Source organism: Mesoplodon mirus (assembly GCF_964341445.2).
Source record: "Mesoplodon mirus genome assembly, chromosome: 18".
NCBI lineage: Eukaryota > Metazoa > Chordata > Mammalia > Artiodactyla > Ziphiidae > Mesoplodon > Mesoplodon mirus.
This window is the reverse complement of record NC_138994.1, coordinates 51,505,938-51,526,732: the sequence shown is the minus strand read 5'-3', so window position 1 is coordinate 51,526,732 and position 20,795 is coordinate 51,505,938. Positions and strand designations below refer to the sequence as shown.

The 20,795-nt window shown below is 51.6% G+C and overlaps 1 protein-coding gene across 5 annotated transcripts in view; it reads left to right on the top strand.

Annotated features, from left to right (window-relative positions):
• The window catches only part of RPH3AL (rabphilin 3A like (without C2 domains)), a 156,477-nt gene that overhangs the window by 59,662 nt on the left and 76,020 nt on the right, over window positions 1–20,795 (top strand). For all 5 annotated transcript variants that reach the window (XM_082603702.1, XM_082603699.1, XM_082603701.1 and 2 more), the window contains exons 2-4: window positions 8,652–8,763; window positions 12,507–12,650; window positions 15,354–15,483. In XM_082603702.1, coding sequence (XP_082459828.1) covers window positions 8,687–8,763; window positions 12,507–12,650; window positions 15,354–15,483 — 351 coding nt within the window. In that variant the 5' untranslated portion in view covers window positions 8,652–8,686. The remainder of the gene's footprint in view (window positions 1–8,651; window positions 8,764–12,506; window positions 12,651–15,353; window positions 15,484–20,795) is intronic.

The following is a 20,795-nucleotide window of genomic DNA, read 5'->3' as shown; positions in this document are numbered from 1 at the left end:
GTGAGACTGGGAGGATAGTTTGGGCCAAATCATGGATGGCCTTAGTGCAGCTTGGGTTTTTCCCTTTGGCACTGGGGAGCCATTGAAGGTTTAGAGCAAGGGAATTGCATGGTCTGACCTACACTTGAAGGATGATCTCTCTGGCTACAAGTGAAGGGGGTGAGGTGAGCCTCAGGAGGTCCAAAGCCAACTGGGAAGCTTTTGCCAGAGTCTGGGCAAAGATAGGGGGAGAATCGAATGGGGAGGGGGAGAGAAGTCACCCGAGGAAGCAAATCTGGCATGGTGCCCGCTGATAGGGTGACTCCTAGGGACGTTTGTCAGGCAGTAGCTTCCCCGGGACTCCTGTCTCATCTCCTGAATCCTCTGCAGCCTTGCTTCGTGCATAATTAGCCCAAGAGAGGTTCCCTCGGGTTTCAGACAGGCCTTTGAGGCTTCCTGTCTGAATCTTTCATCCTCCGAGTGCAGTGTGACAGGTGGAGGAAACATTGATGTCTCTGCTCACCGTATTTTGCTGCTATTATCATGTTTCCCGAATCATAGTAACAGAGCAGATGTCAGGGCCTGTTGCTAAGGGTTCCCTGGAATATTAATACCCTGGGTGTAGAACTGCAGGCTCTTAAACGGTGTCTTTGAGGCCTCGGGAAGCACGGGCTGGGTGGCCAGTATGCTTTTATATTCGTCCCTGCTTTTTCTCCCTCCTTTAGACCCTCATTTCCTCCCCCTGACCCCCCCGCCCCCCCTGCCCAGGCACAGTTGGTTGTCCGAATGGCAAACCCAGCAGCAGCAGTGAATGGGCAGCCACCCTCCCCTCCCACACCCAGGGCAGACATGACTAAAGGATCACAGTGTTCTTTCCAGAGCTGATGCCGGCTCCAGATCCTTTCCTGCGTGACTCTCCAGGCATCGGCTCAGATTTGGCACTGGGATGACACCCCTTTTCCAGCCCTGTACAGGCCACCAGAGGTGGCTCCCGGGCCCTCCCCCAGCCCCCTCTCCTCCGAGCTTTTCCTCTGGCACGTGGGTGGGGAGCAGAATGGGTTTTACTTGCTTCTTGTGCCTTCTGTTTTGCCTCCCTCATCTGGCCTTTTGGCTTTTCCACTGCTCACAGTTTACAAATCAAACTCCAAACGGCTCTGGGAGGTTGGACTCAGCAGGATATTGAGGTCAGGGTTGGGATTTTGTCTACCAAATGCCATTTGTATCAGTTATCTATTGCCATGGTAACGCCGTGTAACATCCATTCCCTAACTGGGTGGTTTATGACATTTCTTTATTGCTTCTGAGTCTGTGGGATGGCTGCTGCTCTTGCCTGGGACTCACGTCTCCTTCATCCTGGTTCAGCCACTCCCAGAAGACCCACCTGCACCTGTGTGGAAAGATGCACTTTTGTTCTCTCAGTGGCTGTTTGGACCCGGCGTCCTGCACTTGTTGGTGACTTGTGTTTGCCTTTGCACGTGGTGTCCCCTCCTAGACCCTGCGGCTTCTTTCAGCCCTTCCATCCCCCCTGCCTCTTTCTCGCCGTTCTCCCTGTATCATCTCTGCCCTGCCCACGAGGTCAGACCCTACGGCTCCATGAACGCTCTTCCATTCACATCCCAGCCTGGGGCGTCAGACATGGCTCAGTTGTATGTACCAGTGAAAGTTTCCCTGAAATAAAACCAAGGAGGTGAAAACACCAGGGTCTGAAGGTGGAAAGAGAACCCCACCAGGAGAAGGTGTGGGCGATGAGGAGTTGTCCTTGCTTGGTGTCAAGCTGTCCTTGTCCCTGTGGTCCTGTAGGCAGGGCAGAGCCTCCGTGGGTGGATGTGATCCTCTCGTGTGATCCTCTCGAGGGGCAGGTTGTTTTGCCCTCCGGTATCTTTTTCAGAATCTGGTACATCTCAGAGACAGCTGCAGGCTAGAAACGTTTTCCAGGCTGTGTTAAAGAGACTGTAAGATTTGGAAGGTTGGGTCAAACGGCAGAGTTTTCCTGGGTTAGTAATGTGAGCTGTTCTTTAGAGTTTACAGGCTTGTGTTTTCATTTCCTCTTCTCTGCGGGCCTGTGTGGAGGTGGAGACCCCAGCCCTCTGTAGGGAGAACTCGGCTGGCGAGGTGTTACCTGACCACTGGGTCACCGGGCTCTCAGGCTGGTGTGGCTTCACCAGATTCTAAGCCCACAAAGTCCATTAAGAGGGAGAAGCTTTCTTTTAAGTAGACTTGAATGTTTGCAGAGAAGAGGTCTTTTTTTTTTTTTTTTTTTTTTTTTTTTGCGGTACGTGGGCCTCCCACCGCTGCGGCCTCTCCCGCTGCGGAGCACAGGCTCCGGACGCGCAGGCCCAGCGGCCACGGCTCACAGGCCCAGCCACTCCGCGGCACGCAGGATCCTCCCGGACCGGGGCACGAACCCATGTCCCCTGCATCAGCAGGCGGACTCTCAACCAGTGCGCCACCAGGGAAGCCCCCTGTACACATTATTAAAAGCAACTTGTTGGAGATTCACAGACAGATTCTTCCATCTCTGAGTTCTGAGTTTGAAAATACAAAAGTCCACATGAGGCCGCCCGGACACAGCTGCCTGCAGCAGAACTTTTTGTAGTGAATGATTCTAGATGTGCTTTGGAGGTGCATTTCAAAAAAAAATACACTTCCTTTCCCTTTGGGGAATTTATCCTAAGGAAATAATCAGAAGTGGGCACAAAGATTTCTCTCCCAGGATATCCATTTTAAAGCTGAATATAATAGAATAAAATTGGAAACAATCTATGTGCCTCCCCCAGGAGGAAAATGATGAAATATATCCAGAATACTAAGTTACAATTAAGAATCATGTTTCTGAGGACTTTTAATAAGGTGAGAAAGTGCAGTATGATAAGAAAGCAGAGCAAACAGCGTGTGTAGTAAGAACCCAATTTTATTTAAAATCTGTATACAGACACCTAGGAAAACATGGGACGATCTTACACGAAGATGGTGAGTCTTCATCTGGGGGTGGGTGCTGAGTGCGTTTAGGGCGCATATTTGGCAGTGCCCGGGAGAGACCGCGGGAGCTTGCATTTTGACTGTTGCCCAGTGGAGTCGGCTGTGACTCCATCATTTGCCTGCAGCAACTAACGCCAGGGTGACACGCTTTTGGCTTTAAGGAGCGGAGAGTTGATCTCCCAGTAAGAATGTTCGCTTTCATAGATCTGCCTTGAAAGTTTCCTGGGGCTCACAAACCTCTGCCCCCTAGGAACTTTCTCCGGAAACCAGCACCAGGCAAGTTGTGATTCTGTCTCCCCGCGGGTCCCCTGAGCCCTTGTGCTGCAGGGTTTAGAAGCGCTGGGGAGGGTGCTGCTCAGCTTGTCTTGCCCAGCAGGGTGCAGGCAGCACCCGGAGGCCCTGGTGGGCCCCTCTGCAGGGAGGCGGCTCAGACAGAGCACCTGGGTGCTAACTACCACGTGGGGAATCCTGAGGAACAGACTGCCTGGGAGTGACCAGGCCACAGAACATAGTGAGAGCCCCGCGCTGCTCCGAGCATGTCTGGCTTGTTGTCTGAGTTCCTGCTTGTCTGGGAAAGGCGATTTGTCTGATGAAATCAGCTCCACTGCAGTTTATTCACTAAACACCTACTTTGTAGCCGGCCCTGTGCAGGGATGGAGAGAGGATGCAGGCCCCCCCGGGAGCGCACGAACACGTGCGTGTGCACACACACACACACACCCATCCTTCAGCCTCTCCCCTCTCACAGCTGGAAGGACCTCCGAGACAGGCCGGGCCCCAGGTGCCGCTTCTCCCCTCATTTAGAGCAAGGCTAGAGCCCCCTGCAGCCCTCCGCCTGCAGCCCCCGCTGCCTCTGCTCCGCCCCAGGCTCTGGGCCATTTCCACTTGTGAATGTGTGGGTTCGCCTTCCTGCTTTTTACTTACCTTCTTTAAGCCCCTGTTTTGGTCCCTCATCATTTGATTTTTTTTTTTTTTCCAAGTTGGATCTCTACCTCTCTTATGCAAAAACCCCATTCTTTTTTTTTCTTTTTTTTTTAATTTCTTTCTTTATTTGGTTGCTCTGGGTCTTAGTTGCGGCTTGCCAGCTCCTCTGTTGTGGCATGCGAACTCTTAGTTGCGGCATGCATGTGGGATATAGTTCCCTGACCAGGGATTGAACCCGGGCCCCCGGCATTGGGAGTGCAGAGTCTTACCCACTGTGCCACCAGGGAAGTCACCTCATCATCTGATTTTTGTCCAGGACAGATCGAAGTGTGTCAGTACAAGGGTGCGGTCTGTATTCAGCTCACATGCACTGCTCTTTGGAAGTCTGAAGGACCCAGCTCTTAAGAGGGCCTGGACCTTGGGAAGGGCACCTCCTGCCCTGCTCCTCCTCGAGGCCCCTGCCGGAGGCGGAGCAGAACCCAGGAGGTGTGTTGGGTGGCAGTGAGCACACAGCTTGGCAGAAGAGGGGGTGCGGGAAGCCGGGGACAGAGGCCGACTGGCGGGCGAGGAGCTGGCAGCCAGCTCAGTCTGCAGAGGTTTGGGGAGCCTAAGCTGACTCTGTCCGCAGTTTCCTAAGACATGTTTCCCCAGGCTACCCTTCCCCTCCCACCACCTGTCCCGCGATTGCTCCACGTGGGCGAGGGACAGCTGTGCCTTCCAAGGGGCCAGCCACAGCCCGGGGCAGGCACCTCAGTCCCTGGACGGGACCTGAGTTCTTGCTCGGAGCCACCACTGTGGACATGCTCGGCCGCGAGCTTACCATCGTCGAAGACCCTGCCACCAGTGCCCAAGGCCCCAGGCCCCGGGAGGGGACATCTCTCTCATCTCCCTGGACCCCTCTGAGGTGTTTGGCTCCGTGGGCTCATCTTCCTCCTTCCTCAAAGCTCCAGAAGCGAGAAGGGTGGGGGACCCAGGATGCCTCTTCCTCCCTGCGCCGGGGACCAGGCTGGGGTGGGGACTCAGATCCCCCCACCACGTTGGAGCAGCGACCAACCTCCCACCCCAGGATCCTTCTCCAGTCCCCCGCCTGCTATCCCTGCATCCCTCCTGCAACTCAGCGGGTGGGAATCTGTTGGAATTGCCCAGGGCAATCCCTCCAGCCTGTCTGTCTCAGCTCCATCGGGTACCGATGGGGAAGCTGAGGCCCAGGGAAAATAACTGATGGTTCCTGGTCTTCCAGTAAGTTTGCATAAAAGCCGGACTTTCCAGGTCTTTTCTCTCCTAGTTGAGTGATCCTCACTGCTACGAAACCTTTCCCTTCATACTTACAGTGCAACGTGACCCGATGCAGAAATAGTATTGGTTAAGGGTTAGCAGACCCGCATAGGTGTGACCTTTTCTCAAGTCTCTCATCCTCATTCTTTTTTCTTCTGCCCAACAAAAAATAATTAGATTGAGGAAGAACAGAACAGAGCCTGTGGGTGGCTGCAGAGTCATTTTGGCTCAAGTTAAAAAAACAAAGAAAAGGAACAGACCTCACATGGGTCAGAGGACAGATAAATGTTAGTTTGGGGGTTCTCTTGTCAGTGATCCCAAAACTCTGGCCCCCTAAGAAGTGACCCAGGGACTTCCCTGGCGGTCCAGTGTTTAAGACTTTGCTTTCCAATGCAGGGGGTATGGGTTTGAACCCTGGTCGGGGAGCTAAAACCCCACATACCTTGCGGCCAAAAACCAAGACATAAAACAGAAGCAATATTGTAACAAATTCAATAAAGACTTTTTAAATGGTCCACATCAAAAAAAAAAAACAAAAAAAAAAACAGAAGTGACCCAAAGGGGACAAGCGAAGTTCATTGTTTGGAGGTTCACTTGGGGGCGACGTGTTTGGGGCCGTGAGGCGCTGCTGCTTCTCCACCTGTGTTTGCTGCCGTCTCCTGGACGTCCCTACCTGTCCCGCTGTAAAGGAGGTGAAGGTTCGAGCACGAGAGCACAGGGTCCCTCCTTTCTTCCCACCTCCTCCCCCGGCTCCGCTCCGCTCCCTTTTGGTTCAGAAGCTTCTGCAGATGATGGAATTCCCACCCTGAGATTCCCCGGCTTGCCCCTCCCTCTGGGTCACCACTGGCGCATCCCTGCTTTTGTGAGGGTGCCTGGTGGGCAGGAAGGCTCAGGGCCTTCTAGTGCTGGGAGCAGTGGCCCGAGACACGGTGCCCCCTGCAGGCCACGGCAGGAATGGCAGTGCCTATGAGGTGATGGACACCTAGTTAACCCTGGGCACAGCCTGTCCCCATTAGGGACACCGCATCACTTCCATTTCTTGAAGCTCCCAGAATATTTTTTTAAAATAATAAGGAAACAGGGCTACTGAGATGAGTGTGTTTTAAATGTTTACTTGGAACAGGGTTATGCTTTTCACGCCCATGCAGCAATGTGACTGCGCTATTCACGAGATAACAGAACTTATTAAAAAAACAACAAAACAAATTGTAGCTGAAATGGGACTGGTTTAAAGCTGTTTGATGAGCGTCTCATTTTTGAGCCCACCTGTGTTTTCCTGGACTGGATGTGAGTCTCCTTTGGGAGAAGGTCAAGACTTTAAATGTGGGGAGGCCTTTGGTGACGGTGGCACCAGCAGCCCTCCCAGAACGGGGCCTGGCCATGGGGACTCCACACGCGACTCTTTGGGGCCTGGGTTAACTCAGGTCTCGCTCTCAAGGTGGCTGACAATGGGGAGTGGGTGCCTGGATCAGCCGAGTGGAATAGAGAGCCCACTGCGGTCAAGGTAGTGGGCTTGGTCCCTGAGTGGGTCAGTTAGCTGCAGTCTGCACGCTGCCCCCTGCTGGTCATCACAGAAATAGGTGACATTGGTCTAGAACAGTAGTTCTCAAACCACGGTCCAGGGATCTCTGGGTGTTCCCAACGCCTTTCGGGGGGGTCCACAAAGTAAAAACTATTTTAGTAATAAAAATAATACACTTGGTCAAGTTCTCTCACAAATATACAGGTGAAAAGTTCATTGGCATGAATGCCACATTGGAACTAATCTTTAAGAAACTACCATCTGTTGAGTTTGGGTACAGTATGAAATAAGCATGTCCACAATTACCTGGGAAGGCTATTAAAATACTCCACCCTTGCCCAGCTATAGCATGTATCTGTGAGAGTCTGGATGTCCCTCATGTACTTTAACAAATCTACATATCACAAAAGATTGAATGAAATGGCAGAGATGAAACTGACTTTTGTTTAGCCAAACATAGGTTTGTAAAAATGCAAAACAATACCATTATTCTCACTAACTGTTTTTGTTTTGAACATATAGTTTTTATATAAAATATGTGAGCATCTCATGGGTTTATTATTTTTTGATGCATTGACAATTAAAATTTTTTCTCAGTGTTCATTTCTCATATGGTAAATATCAATAGCTATAGCCCATAGCATTTGGAGTTCTCAAGAATTTTTTTATAACAGTTTAATGAGATGTAGTTCACATACCATAAAATTCAGACATTTAAAGGGTACAAGGCAGTGGTTTCGGTGAATTCACAAAGTTGTGCAACCATCACCACTCTCTAATTCCAGAACATTCTCATCATCCAAAAAAGAAACCCTGAGCCCGTTAGCAGTCACTCCCATTCCTCCCTCCCCTCCACCCCCAGCCCCTGGCAACCACTAATCTACTTTCTGTCTCTATGGATCGGCCCATTCTGGACATTTTATATAAATAGAACCATACAATATGTGGTCTTTTGTAACTGGCTTCTTTCACTTAGCGTGTTTTCAGGGTTCATCCATGTTGTGTAGCCTGTGTCAGCACTTCATTCCCTTTTATGACCAAACAATTTTCCATTGTACACATTTTATCCATTCATCAGTTAGTGGACATTTGAATTGTTTCCACTTTTTGGCTGTTATGAATAATGCTGCTGTGAATATTCATGTACAATTTCATATGTGGACATACGTTTTCTGTTCTATTGTGTTTATACTTCAAAGTCCTTTCTGGGTCTTATGGTAACTCTGTGTAGCATTTAAGGAACGGCCAGACTAATTTCCAACCTCAGTGATTTTTAAGCGTGTAAAGGAGTCCTGTGTTTGAGAACCACTGGTCTGGAGGAGATTAGACCAGAGGAGTGTGGATAACTCAGTGCTGCCCCTCGTCTTTGCTCTGGGATTGGGATTCCCTCAAACTCCTCCCTCTCCCTTCCCCTCCTTACTCTCCCCACCAACACACGTCCTTGGTGGCAAGGAGAAAGCCAGCTAAGCTCGGCTGCACAAGTTAAGCCACCAGCAAGCTCTGGAGCAGGGTCTTCTCCCTGCAGGATTCCCAAGGGGACCATTTTCATCGTGGTCCCCATGAAGTAAAGCAGGGGAAGTACTTGGAGGGTGCAGGGATCAAGCGCCCTTGGGGCTTGCCCGCTACGTTGAAAACTGCTGAGGTGTGCCTCTTTTCTCCTCTCCAATTCTGTCCCTTTGACATCCTGCCAATCAAGTCCAACCTTGTCACTGAGCTGCGTGATCCACCTAGCTACCCCTCCCAGAATCACGAGTCTTTTGAAAGAGGAGCTTTGAGGGAATAGCATTTAGCTGGAGGAGTGATTCTGCTGGTGAGATTCCAGACATCCTCGGGGACGGGGTGGGGATGGGGCAGGGGCTGGCAACCGACAGGGATAGGTTGGAAGTACCGGTTTTGGGTGTCTGAGGGACCCTGTCTGCCAGTGACACCCAGCCAATGACACGCTCTTTCTTCTTTCCTCTTCTCCCCTCAGATGTGACTCCACACCCTGGCTGGGTGCTCCAAGTCATGGCCGACACCATCTTCGGCAGTGGGAATGATCAGTGGGTTTGCCCCAATGATCGGCAGCTTGCCCTGCGAGCCAAGTGAGTACCTCTAGGGCTTGGCCGGGCCCTCCCTTCCCTCCCCCCTCCTAAATCCCCTCCTTTCTTTGAGAAGATTCAATCCCAGGCCTCCAGAAAGAGCAATTTGGAGACAAGTGCCCATCGAATACACACCACACTCCTGGCGCTGAGCTGGGCGCCTAACAGCCATTCATTCATTTAACTGCCGTATGGAATGTGTTCCCATTTCTCAGATGAGGACAGTGAGGCTGAGGTCCTCACCCAAGTCACCCGCCTTGTCAGTGGCAGGGCTGGGACTCCCCTGGGTCCATCTGACCCCACACCTGTGTTCTTTCGATCACAATAGGCTCCAGGGAGCCAGGCCATTTCCTTTACCTGCTCTGTTAAGAGTATAAATCCCCCATCACTGAGCCTTCAGCCCCTGAGTCCCTGGCAGCGGGGAGCCTTTGATCTCTGGATGCCCACTTCATAGTTGAGTTGACAGACCAAAGGCTTGTCTAATTTATGAAGAGCTGCCCTCTGGGCTGAAACACACAACCAGCCTTGAAGCATCCCAGGTCTCTGCCGTGCTCGTGTCAGGGTCTCTCTTGTTCTGGTTTGCCCCCAGTTCCTGTTATCTCTCAGCCTGGTGACCCCTCGGCTGTAGTTAGATCAGCCCATCTCCACCCACTGCCCCCCTCCGTGGCTGGAGACCAGGGGCTCCCAGATGCCTCTCCAGCCTTCCAGTCTCTTCCTGTCCCTCCAGGGAGTTGGGAGTCCCTGGGGTCAAATAAGCCCAAGAGTGCCTCTTCATCTGTCAAGTCGTGCTGGGTACAGGAGCCAGCATTTCCCAAATGAGACCAAGTTCAAGAAATTTGCGATTAAACATTGTGAGCCTGCAGGGAACAGAGCTGAAACATCAAAAGAGGGTAGAAAAATGAATCTGAAATGCCCAAGAAGAGTGGAGGCCTGCGTGATTTGCAGGACTCTTTGCACCACAGTTAATTTGTCCCGCTCACTGGGATGGCTCGGCTCTTTTAGCCCCCACGTGACCCCTGTGGGGGAGAGACCAGGGGTGGAACCGTCCTCTCTCCCTCTCTCCTCTGACACTAGGCGAGATGATGCGTCCTCCGTGGCTGGATGTGAGGAGCTGACGAGAGCTGGGCTCTTGTAGGAGGGCCCAGTGTGACCCCTGGTGATCCCGCCGGCACTCCCTTTGGCTCTCCGTGACCTGGTCTTGCGCTCAGCAGCAGCCAGAAGCGGTTGTAGCACCTTTTATTTATTTATTTATTTTTGGCTGAGTTAGGTCTTTGTTGCTGCACGCAGGCTTTCTCTAGTTGCGGCGAGCGGGGGCTATTCTTCGTTGTGGTGTGCGGGCTTTTCATTGCAGTGGCTTCTCTTGTTGCGGAGGACGGGCTCTAGGTGCGTGGGATTCAGTAGTTGCGGTACGCGGGCTCAGTAGTTGTGGCGCACGTGCTTAGTTGCTCCGCGGCTTGTGGGGTGTTCCCGGACCAGGGCTCGAGCCCGTGTCCCCTGCATTGGCAGGCAGATTCTTAACCACTGCACCACCAGGGAAGCCCGTAGCACCTTTTATCTCCTCCCCGGGGTGTGCTGCCTTGTAATGCCAGGCTCCTTAAAGGAGAGTGTTACAAATCCCTGCAGCCAGGGACAGGTGAATGTGTACCCCTGCCCACTCCAAGGCCTGGCCTCCCTTCCTGTCCCCACCAGTCCTGCCCCGTTCCCATTCTTTGCTTTCCTCAGCTCTGTGAGGGTCACTTAAAAAAGTATTAGTCTAGGGCAAGGTATTTTTTAAAATTGAAGTATAGTCGATTTACAGTATTATATTTGTTTCAGGTGTACAATATAGTGATTCAATATTTTATAGATTATACTCCATTTGAAGTTATTGTAAAAATTATTGGCTGTATTCCCTGTGCTGTACAGTATATCCTTGTAGCTTATTTATTTGATACACAGTAGTTTGTGCCAAGGCATTTTTTTAAATTGGAGAAATAGGCAGTCTAGAAGTCTGGACCTCTCCAATGCAGCACATTACTTTATGCCTTCATGCCTTTGCCCGTTCAGTGTCCTTTGCCTGAATGCCAACTCCCTGCTTCCATTGGGGGAGCTCCTATTCATCCTGCAAAACCCGGCACAAATGCTACCTCTTTGGTTAAGCTGTTCCTAATGGTCTCACCCACGATCATTATCAAAACCATCACTAACTGCCACTTACTCAGCAACTGGGCGTCTGCTATGTACAGAGCACTTTATATACCCTCCTTCTTTCACCTTCCTGGCATCCCTTTAAGAGACAGATCAGGCAATCAAGGATGAGCAGCTGTCCAAGTTCTCATACCTGGGAAAGGGCAGGGCCATAAGATGAGACCACCCATTGGGCTTCAGAATCTGAGTCCTTCACCTTAACCAGCCTGGGATGGCTTTCTCTCTACTCACAGAGAAAGGACACGCTTTGTAGCTCTCCTAACTTATACAGCGTCGGCAGTGCTTGGATGCGAGAGCTGCACTGAGTGGTGACGTGAGGCCACCAGTGTCCATCCGTTTCAGGGAACCACTAGGAAGGCGTCCACACCCTCACCCTCCTGCCCTGTATCCTGTGTCACAATCTCTTGTCTGCTACCTCTTCTTTAGGGGAGCCCTTCTTTTTTCTTTTTTTTTTTTTGTGGTACGCAGGCCTCTCACTGTTGTGGCCTCTCCCGTTGCAGAGCACAGGCTCCGGATGCGCAGGCTCAGCGGCCATGGCTCACGGGCCCAGCTGCTCCGCGGCATGTGGGATCCTCCCGGACCGGGGCACGAACCCGCGTCCCCTGCATTGGCAGGCGGCCTCTCAACCACTGCGCCACCAGGGAAGCCCTAGTGGAGCCCTTCTAGAGCTGCTCCCCTGCCTGGGTCAATTCCCCTTATTTGCACATCCTCCTCACGCCCACCTGCGTGGCCTGCCCAGTGGCTCGTCCCAGCACCTAGTGAGCCTGGCATCACAGTGGTTGCTCAATAAATAGGTATCGAATGAATCGCTCTCCGAATTTTTCAGTAAATAAATATTTTTGTAACTGATCGGGCATCCGTCTCCCCCAGAATATTGTAGTTCTGGAGGGCAGTGACCTTGCCACCTTGTCCGTCTCTGTGTTCCCACCACCTGGCGCAGAAAGTCTGGGAGAAGCTGGGCCCCAGGGCAGGGAGTTGGGGCTTGGTCCACTGCTGCTACTCTCACCATCCAGAAAAACAGAAAGCGTTGGAGTTCTTCCCCTCAGTCCTGGGGCTCTGGGCCGGGCCCCAGCCCCGCCTCGCCACACTGGCCAGCCCTCACCGCTCCTCCTGTGCTGCGTTACCCTCCTGCCCTGGATCCCTCTCGTTTTCAAAATGCTGCATGAATATCCGTTTATCCTCAGCGCTTGTTTTTAACCTAATTACCAGTCTTTCCTGTCCCACAGTAAACTCCATCTCACTGTCTTGTACAACTCAGATCCAGGTGTTCATTCTTCTCTTGGTCCTCTTCGGTGCTGTTCCCTTGAAACCACTCATGCTGTGGCCATGGCCTTCGGCACATTCCATGCTCCTGTCTCCCCCCAGCCCCCCCGAGGTGCTAAGGGGGTGCTGCTATCCTTGTGGGACCCGGGAGCTGGCGGGTGGCAGAGGCAGCGTTTGGAGGCCGGTGTCTGAACCCCTTGCCCCTGACATACAGACTGTGCTCAGGGGACCTTTGTGGATGTGGTGGGGATGCCAGTTTGCACTAGGCTTGCACTTCTGTGTTGTTCTCTCTCAAGGTTGCAGACGGGCTGGTCTGTGCACACCTACCAGACAGAGAAGCAGAGGAAGAGCCAGTGCCTCAGCCCAGCCGAGGTGGAGGCCATCCTGCAAGTCATCCAGAGGGCCGAGCGGCTTGATGTCCTGGAACAGCAGAGAATCGGGTAAGGGCTGCTCCCAAGATGGGGCAGGAGTGAGGCCGTGGAGAGGGAAGCAAGGGCATTTAGTCCAGATCAGTGGGCTGGGCGTCTGGTGCCCTGGCTTCTAGTTCCAGCTTTTCACTGGGAGTGAGTCAGCTCTGCCTGAACACCCCTGGCGTGAGATTCCTAACCCAGCCTGTCCAAGCCTCAGTATACCCCTCTGTAAGATGGGGATAGCGGCTGATGTATGGGCCCCAGGCTGTGGGGAGGATGAATGAGTGCCGTCAAACACGTTAAGGTCTGTTTAGCTCTGCACAAAGGAGGGTCACTGTGGTTCAGCCAGGGGAGGGATTGACGTGGAGGCTGAACTGTGGGGTTCTCTCATCAAAGACCCACAGGAGCCGCTCTCCAGCTTATTCTAAGCTCTTCCGGCCTCCGGCATCCAGAGCTGTCTCCTACATAGTCTTCAGTTTTGTTGTATCTTTTTTGTTGTTTAATTACAAAAGCAATTCATACTTCCTAGACAATCTGAAAAACACAGGCAGGCACGAGGAGGAAAACATAAATGCAGGGCACTGGCAGGAATTAATTTGATTCTGGTCTCCTTGTTCTTTTTCTATTTATCTTTTTCTATTAAATAGATGATCATTTTTAAAAAGTCAGACATTGTAGAAATGCACAGTTCTAGAAAGTGAAAGCACCACTACAAAGACCACTGCTGTCCAAACAGTTTGTTGTCTGTGCCTGCGTAATACTGACATATTACTACCATTTCATTACAAAAAGGGTTTGTATCTGACAGACTAGTTGTCTTTTGCTCTTTTCTCCCCGCCACACCTGGCTGGGGCCCCTCCCTCTCTCAGGCCTAGCCCAAGGGTCCTGCAAAGCTCTGCAGGTCTCCGAGGTGCCTGTGCTGATGGGCCAGCACCACATCCCTCAGGCTCCCCCAGGAGGGCGTGCTGGGTGCTGGTGAGGGGTGTCCCCCGTGGGCTCCCCGCAGCTGTGGGAAGCATTTGCGCCCCCCTCCCATCCATCTGAGCTGCCATCTTTGCCTTCCCTGTGCTGCTCACATCGTCTGGCCCTGGCTGTGAGCGCTGGGTTTGGCTGGGGCAGGAATGGCCCAGGAGGCAGTTAATCATCCCAGAGGGAGGAGGTGCATCCTGTGTGTTTCCATGAGTGGGAGTCACAGGGCTGTACGGAGAGGGGGTCCCCAAAAAACAAGTGGGTCAGGCCAGGGCCGAACTCGGCTTTGCTCCCAGAACCCTGCAGGTCCCTGGAAGAGGGACGGTGATTCCTGTGGAAGTCAGGAGTGCCAGCTGGAGGGCAGGTGGGCAGAGGCAGCCTCGGCGCCCAGTCTGCCCTCCGTCGGCCCCCAGGCAGGGCCTGACCACCCCAGGAGAGAGGGTGGAGTTGCCATGAGACTTGGGGTGGCCTGAGTGTGGCCCTGGCTCTACCTCTGAGGAGTTGTGCAATGCTGGCAAGTGACTTCACATCTCGGAGCCTCAATCTTCTCACCTTTAAAGTGGGGGGGAAACAGCATCCTCTGCACTGGGCCGTTGTGAGAGTTACAGGACATAACGTACCCCCACCCCATCTTCCATGCATTCAAGAATTTTCACTGGGAATCCACTGGGCACTGGAGACACAGCGGCCAACAAAACCGAAGCAGAAGTGGCCGCGTGTTGTGGGCGTGGCAGTGTTGTATGACAGGTTGTCATGAAACAGGGGTCACGGTGGGCTGGGGCGCCGTGGGACTCAAGGAAAGGCACCTATCCTGGGCTCAGCAGGTTTCAAAGAGGACCTCTTTCTCTTTCTCCCTCTGGCTTCTCCGTCCACCCAGATGCTTAAGCCAAAAGCCTCTATTCCTTCCTGGATCCTTCTCTTACCTCTCTTCCCCCAAATCCATCCACAATGACTCTGAAATACAGCCCGTCCTGCTCTCCGTCCACCTTCCCCAGCCCTCCCGCCGCCTCCTGCCGGCTTCCTCCCCGGACTCCCCCTGTAATCCCAGCTTCCCACAACGGCTAGAGGGAGCTTTTAGAAAAGTCACTTAGATCAGATCATTCCTCTACTTAAAACTCTTCAGTGGGTTCGCGTTGATCTTAGAAAACAATCCAAACTTCAAAAACCAATCCAACCTACAAACCCCGTGTAACCTGGCCCCTCCTCGCCCCTCCAGCCTCCTTTATCCCAGGCAGTGTAGCCCCCCGGCCTTCTTACCGTTCTAATGCGCCAGGGCCTTGCTGTTTGTACTTGCTGCTCGCCCAGCTCTTCACATGTTTGGTCCTTGTCATCCTCTACCTCTCAGTTCAGATGTCCTCAGAGAGGCCTTCACGAATCACCATCTAACATGCCCTGCCCCCTCCCAGCCCCACTTATTTTATTTCATAACACTCCCCCCTCTGAAGTCAGTTTGCTTGTTTGTGGACTTTCTCCCTTCATTGAACATAAATTCCATAAGAACAGGGACCATGTCCATCTCTGGCTTGTTTGCTACAATATTCCCAGTGTCTGGCATGTTGTAGGTGCCCAGTTAATGGTTGGTGAGTGAGTGAATGATTAGGAGTTAGCCAGGGGAAGGGATGGGGCAGGGAACAGTACCCCAGGTGAGGGAACCAACCCCCAGGAAGTGGTATAGTACTGGGGCCCCGTGGCAGCCGCGCCTGGGCAGGGGTCTGGTTGGAGACAGGAAGCACATGCCATCTGACTCTGTGTCCTGTGCTGCAGGCGGCTGGTGGAGCGGCTGGAGACCATGAGGCGCAATGTGATGGGGAATGGCCTCTCCCAGTGTCTGCTCTGTGGGGAGGTGCTGGGCTTCCTGGGCAGCTCATCGGTGTTCTGCAAAGACTGCAGGAAGGTAAGGCCCTGCTCTGGCTTCCCAGCCTGGACCAGCCCTGTTACTCTGTGGCTTTGCATCCTGGCTCCCAGGAGTGTGTGTGTGTGTGTACATTCGTGCATACATGTGTGCACACATGGTATCCTATGCTTCTTGACAAGAAGGATTGGGGCCTGAAGGTCAAATGGCCAGGCTTCTAGTGCCAGCTCTGGGGAGTGGACCTCTGGGTCTCACAGGCCTGGGTCTGAGTTCAGCTCTTCCACTAGCTGTATGACCTCAGAAAACTTATTTACTTATTTACTATGTCAAGCCTCACCTTCCTCGTCTATAAAATAGAGATAATGATAATATGTACCTTAGAGAGTTGTGAGGATTAGGTATTATATGCAAAGCTCTTAAAACCTTGTTTGGCATATAAGTATTCAGGATATGTTATTAGTTGTCATTAAATACAATTTTCCTCAGGGCCAAACAGTTTGCTAAGATTATACTTCCAATTCTATTGGTCTGCTTTCTTGATCCCTGGCCACTCAAATGAGAATGATCTTTGCAGCAAGGCCAAGTGGATTTTCTCCTTTTCGTATACCCCACTGATTGTTCTAAATTATGCCACATATTAATATTGAGTCCAAGACTTCTTAAAATAACTTTTTGTTTTTCCTGGAGTTTCTAATTGCCTTTCTTTTCTCATTGACCAAAGAATAATGTGCCTTCCAGTCCTCAAGGTTATTTAGCATCTGAATTTCACTCTCTGTTGCGTGAAGCCTACTTTTTTTTTTCCCTGCCAGAAACTCTTCTGGACTCTTATTCCTGCTCTAGCCTACAGTAGTTACTGCATAGCTGTCATCATGGGACTTCCCTTTACTGCCCTCCTAGGTTAGAAGCACTGTTCCCAAGACACCATGTCTTTTTCTTGTTTTGTTTTTCACTCTAGTTTTACTAGAACCCATTCTCAAGTAACTTCCATGTGCTAGTCATTATTTTAAGCCTGGAGTTATTTTGGTGAACAAGGCAGAGAAAGAACTTTCTCTCTTGAGGGAACCCAAAAAAAGTAATGTAATAGATCATAAGTAATAGTAAATAGTAAAGTAAATAAATAAAGTAAATAGTAAATAGTAAAGTAATAGATAAGAAGATTTCAGGAAGAAAGGGCTTCCCTGGTGGTGCAGTGGTTGAGAATCTGCCTGCCAATGCAGGGGACATGGGTTCGAGCCCTGGTCTGGGAAGATCCCACATGCCACGGAGCAGCTAGCCCCGTGAGCCACAATTACTGAGCCTGCACGTCTGGAGCCTGTGCTCTGCAACAAGAGAGGCCGTGATAGTGAGAGGCCCGCGCACCGCGATGAGGAGTGGCCCCCACTTGCCACAACTAGAGAAAGCCCTCGCACAGAAACGAAATCCCAACACAGCCATAAATAAATAAATAAAATTAAAAAAAAAAAGATTTCAGGAAGAAATAAGTTCTGGAAAGAATTAACAGGGAATAGAAGACTGAGGGTGGTGTGGGGCGTTAAGAGTTGAGAGGACTGTAAAATTTGGGAACGTCAAAGAAGTAAACATGGACTTGGCAGCAGAGGCCATTGGCAGCCTTGACTAGGGCATTTTCAGTGATGTCCAAAATCTGGATGAGAGATCCAAGGTGCAAAGAAGTTAATGTACCAAATGAATAGGAGGGAAAGCCAGGATTTCCGCTAAGGTCCCTCTTCCCCGTTCTGTCGCATGTGGTGAACTGGGCTGAGGAATGTGGATCAACTGGTGAGGGGTCCCAAGAACAGTGGAGGTGTGGGAGGGGCCTGAGGGTCAGGGAGGGGTTGGGCACTTTGGTGCCACTCCTCCGCAAGCCTCCACAGGCTTAGACTAGATAGATACCAACGAGGTACTACTGGGCACAGGGACTCAGGAATGTCTTGCTCCCAGCACCTGGGCAGGTGGGGTTCTAGTATGTGGCTTCTGCCTGGGAGAATGAGGCCCAACAGCCTGTTTCCTCCTCCTACCCCTCAACTCCATGACTACCATAAATGTCCGGGTCTGCGGGACCATGAAGAGGCTGTCAGAGCCTTGTCTCCTTTCCCCGGAAAAGTTTGGGGCCTCTGCCGCAGAGGCAGGCTGCTGCCCCTGGTTGCTGAAGGGTTAATGCCCGCTGCTCCTTGCAGAGCCATTTCCTAGGCAACAGTGGGAGTCCCAGGGGAGAACCTCCGTGAATGTGGGGGTGGGGGAATGCTCTTCCAGATACTCTCGCCACCCCCACCCCGTAGCTTTTCGGGAGGACATTTCCATTTGAAAATGTCCTTATTTCACAGCAGGCTGAAGACTTGGTCCTGGCTTGGATGGTGAGATCAGGAGCCCTCTGAGTTTCTGAGGGGACTTGTGCTTGGGTGAGAGTGGGAGGAGAGCGTGCCAATTAGGGCCACAGCTGAATGATGGGCATTTGGGGGGGTTATCTTCATCCATCCTTGAGAAGACTGTGTCATTCATTCAGTCATTCATTTACTCATTATGCAAATAGTAGAGGGTCTACTGTGTGCGGGCCCTGTTCTAGGTTCTGGCGATACCATGAACAAGATAAAGTCCTTGCTCTCATGGAGACTGTTTTCTAGGGGTAGGAGAAGATAGACAATAAACAAATTTAAAATAACGTTAAGTAGACCTAGGGCTCTGTAGTGAATTAAAACAAAGTGCTCAAGTTGAGTCTTTGTGAGCTCAGACCTGACCACAGCAGGAGCCAGCCCCAGGAAGATCCAGGTGGAGGAGCGTTGCAGGCAGAGGGACCAGCAGGCACCAAGGCCCTGAGGCAGAAATGAGCTGGGCATGTTCAAGGAACTAATGAAGCCATCTGGGGCAGAGGGAGCGAGCGGTGGGCATAGCCAATCACACAGAGCTTTGTAAGTCAAGGTCAGGAGTTGAGATGTAATTCTAAGTTTCATGGGATGTCAGTGGAGCGTTTTAAGCAGGGATGTAATGTGATCTGGTTTGTGTTTTGAAGAGGTGAGCCTAGCTGCTGTCTGGCAAGTGCGTTACAGGGGGACATAGAAGGAAAGCAGGAGGTGAGTTAGGTGGCGATGGCTGTCATTGGAAGATGATGAGGTTGGGGACGAGGCAACATAGGGACAAAGGCCATACCGCAAGGGAATCAATTTCTTCAATGTATCCTAAGCAAATAGGGAGGGGTTAGGGGGGGTGATTGAGGGTCTTAGGAAGGAAAGCGGGTCCTAGATTCCAAATGGGCCAGGGCTAGAGGTCACTTGGTCCTGCACGGTGAGGGGACAGAGGTCCTCCTGGGTTGCCAGTAAGTGCTGTTCCCATGCAGAGAGACCTGGGTTGTGCTCCAGCTTGGGCACAGCGCAGTGACCTTGTATGAGCCACTTAACCTCTCCGGGCCTCTGTTTCTTCATCTGTAAACGGGGGAATAGAACTACGTCATCACTGGGTGGGTGTGAGGCGTAGATGAGCTAATGCAGGGAAGCCCTTAGTGTCGGGTCCATCGCAAACACTCAGTAAAGGATTCCTGTTATGATTATTACCACTATTATGATTAATTCACGTCGAGGTCCTAGCTCTTCAGACTGCCCAGGTGGCACAAAAACAGGACCAACCTCACATACATCTCAGAAGAGGTTTCGTGATATCCCATGGATCAGTCAGCTCAGGCTGCCATAACAAAAGACCACAGACTGGGTGGCTTCAACAACAGAAATTGATTTCTCATAGTTCTGGAGGCTGGGAAGTCCAAGATCAGTGTGCTGGCCAATCTGGTTTCTGATGAGGACTCTCCTCCTAGCTTGCAGACGGCCACCTTCTCACTGTGTCCACACATGGTGGAGAGAGAGCTCTGGTCTCTCTCCTACTTCAGATAAGGATACTAGTCTATTTGGATCAGGGCCCCTCCCTTATGACCTCATTTAACCTTAATTACCTACTAAAGACCCTGTCTCCTAATACAGTCACATTAGGGATTAGGGCTTCAACACAAGAATTTTGATGGGACACAATTCAGCCAATAGCAACCTATGTTCTCCTTTTTACAATTCATGTTTCCCTCCTTCCTTCTTCCTTCCTTCCTTGTTTCCTTCTTTCCTTCCTTCCTTCCTTCATCCCTCCCTTTCTCTCTCCCTCTCTCTCTCTCGCTCTCTCTCACTCTCTCTCGCTCTCTCTCTCTCTCTCTCTCTCCCCCTCTCCCCCCACCACCCCCCTCTCCCCAGGATCTTACTTCCCCCACCAGGGATTGAACCTGGGCTCCGGCAGTGAAACTGCTGAGTCCTAACCACTGGACTGCCATTTCAATTCATGTTTTCTTGAACTGAAAATTGGAGTTCCCACAGTTAGTCCCAAAGTTTTTGTAATTTAGATAAAAGCCTCTGGAAGCCTTTGTAGCTCTCCAGGATTGGATTTCTTAAGCAGGGAAACCAAACTTGATTTCTGTGCAAGTTCCTCAGGTGAACCTAACACTCAGTCACTTATTCAGCCTGTTCTTGGGTTAATTTTGGGTTAGGGAACTCCAAAAGGAGAAGGGTCCAGAACGGCCACTTCCCTCTGGTCCTCATGGTCAAGGTGGGCAGACAGTACCCTCTAGAGTGATGCTGACTATGGCTGGGACCAGGGTTTCCAGGACTGAGAACAATCAGGAGGGCTGCCTGGAGGAGCTGGCCCCTGAAAGTTGGTTAGGCTTCTGAGAGGCTGAAAGCAGAGCCAAGGGCATTCCAGGGATGGGAGAACAGCACAGCAGAGGCATACAGCTGGAAATGGGCTGAGCAAGTGCCTGACTACGAGGATTCAGGCCCAGAAGACAGGGAGGACACCCTGGGCCACTCTGCCAGGTGGTGGTCGCTTAGGAGCCAAGTCTCTGGAGAGTCAGGAGGGAGGCCCAGACTTAACCTCACAGCCCCCTGCAAAGCTTTAGCCCTTGTACAGGGGCTCTCTGGTGTCTGGGAGGGGTAGACAATGTCATCTATTCACTCTTTCAACAAATATGTGTTGTCATATAAATATGACAATATACTGGGGCAGGCATTGGGGATACAGTGTAAAGACACACAGATGCCTGCCCTCTAGGCAGTGGGTGTTAAATGATTATGGGTAATTAATTACAGTTGGGTTTGGGGTTACAGAGGCAGCCCTCGGGGGCTAAGAGAGATCTAACAAGGTAGTGACCAAATTGGGGGTATCAGGATCCCTCCACTCTGGGCTCACCAATTTCCGGGGTGCCTCCCTATTTATTTCTATCTCTCCTCTCCACCTCCCCACCTTTTGCAATGGCTATAGCACTGGCTCCCAGGAGGTGCTTGGGCAAGGGCAGGCTGCAGAGAAGGGATGCTGGGGAGATCTCTGACATGGGA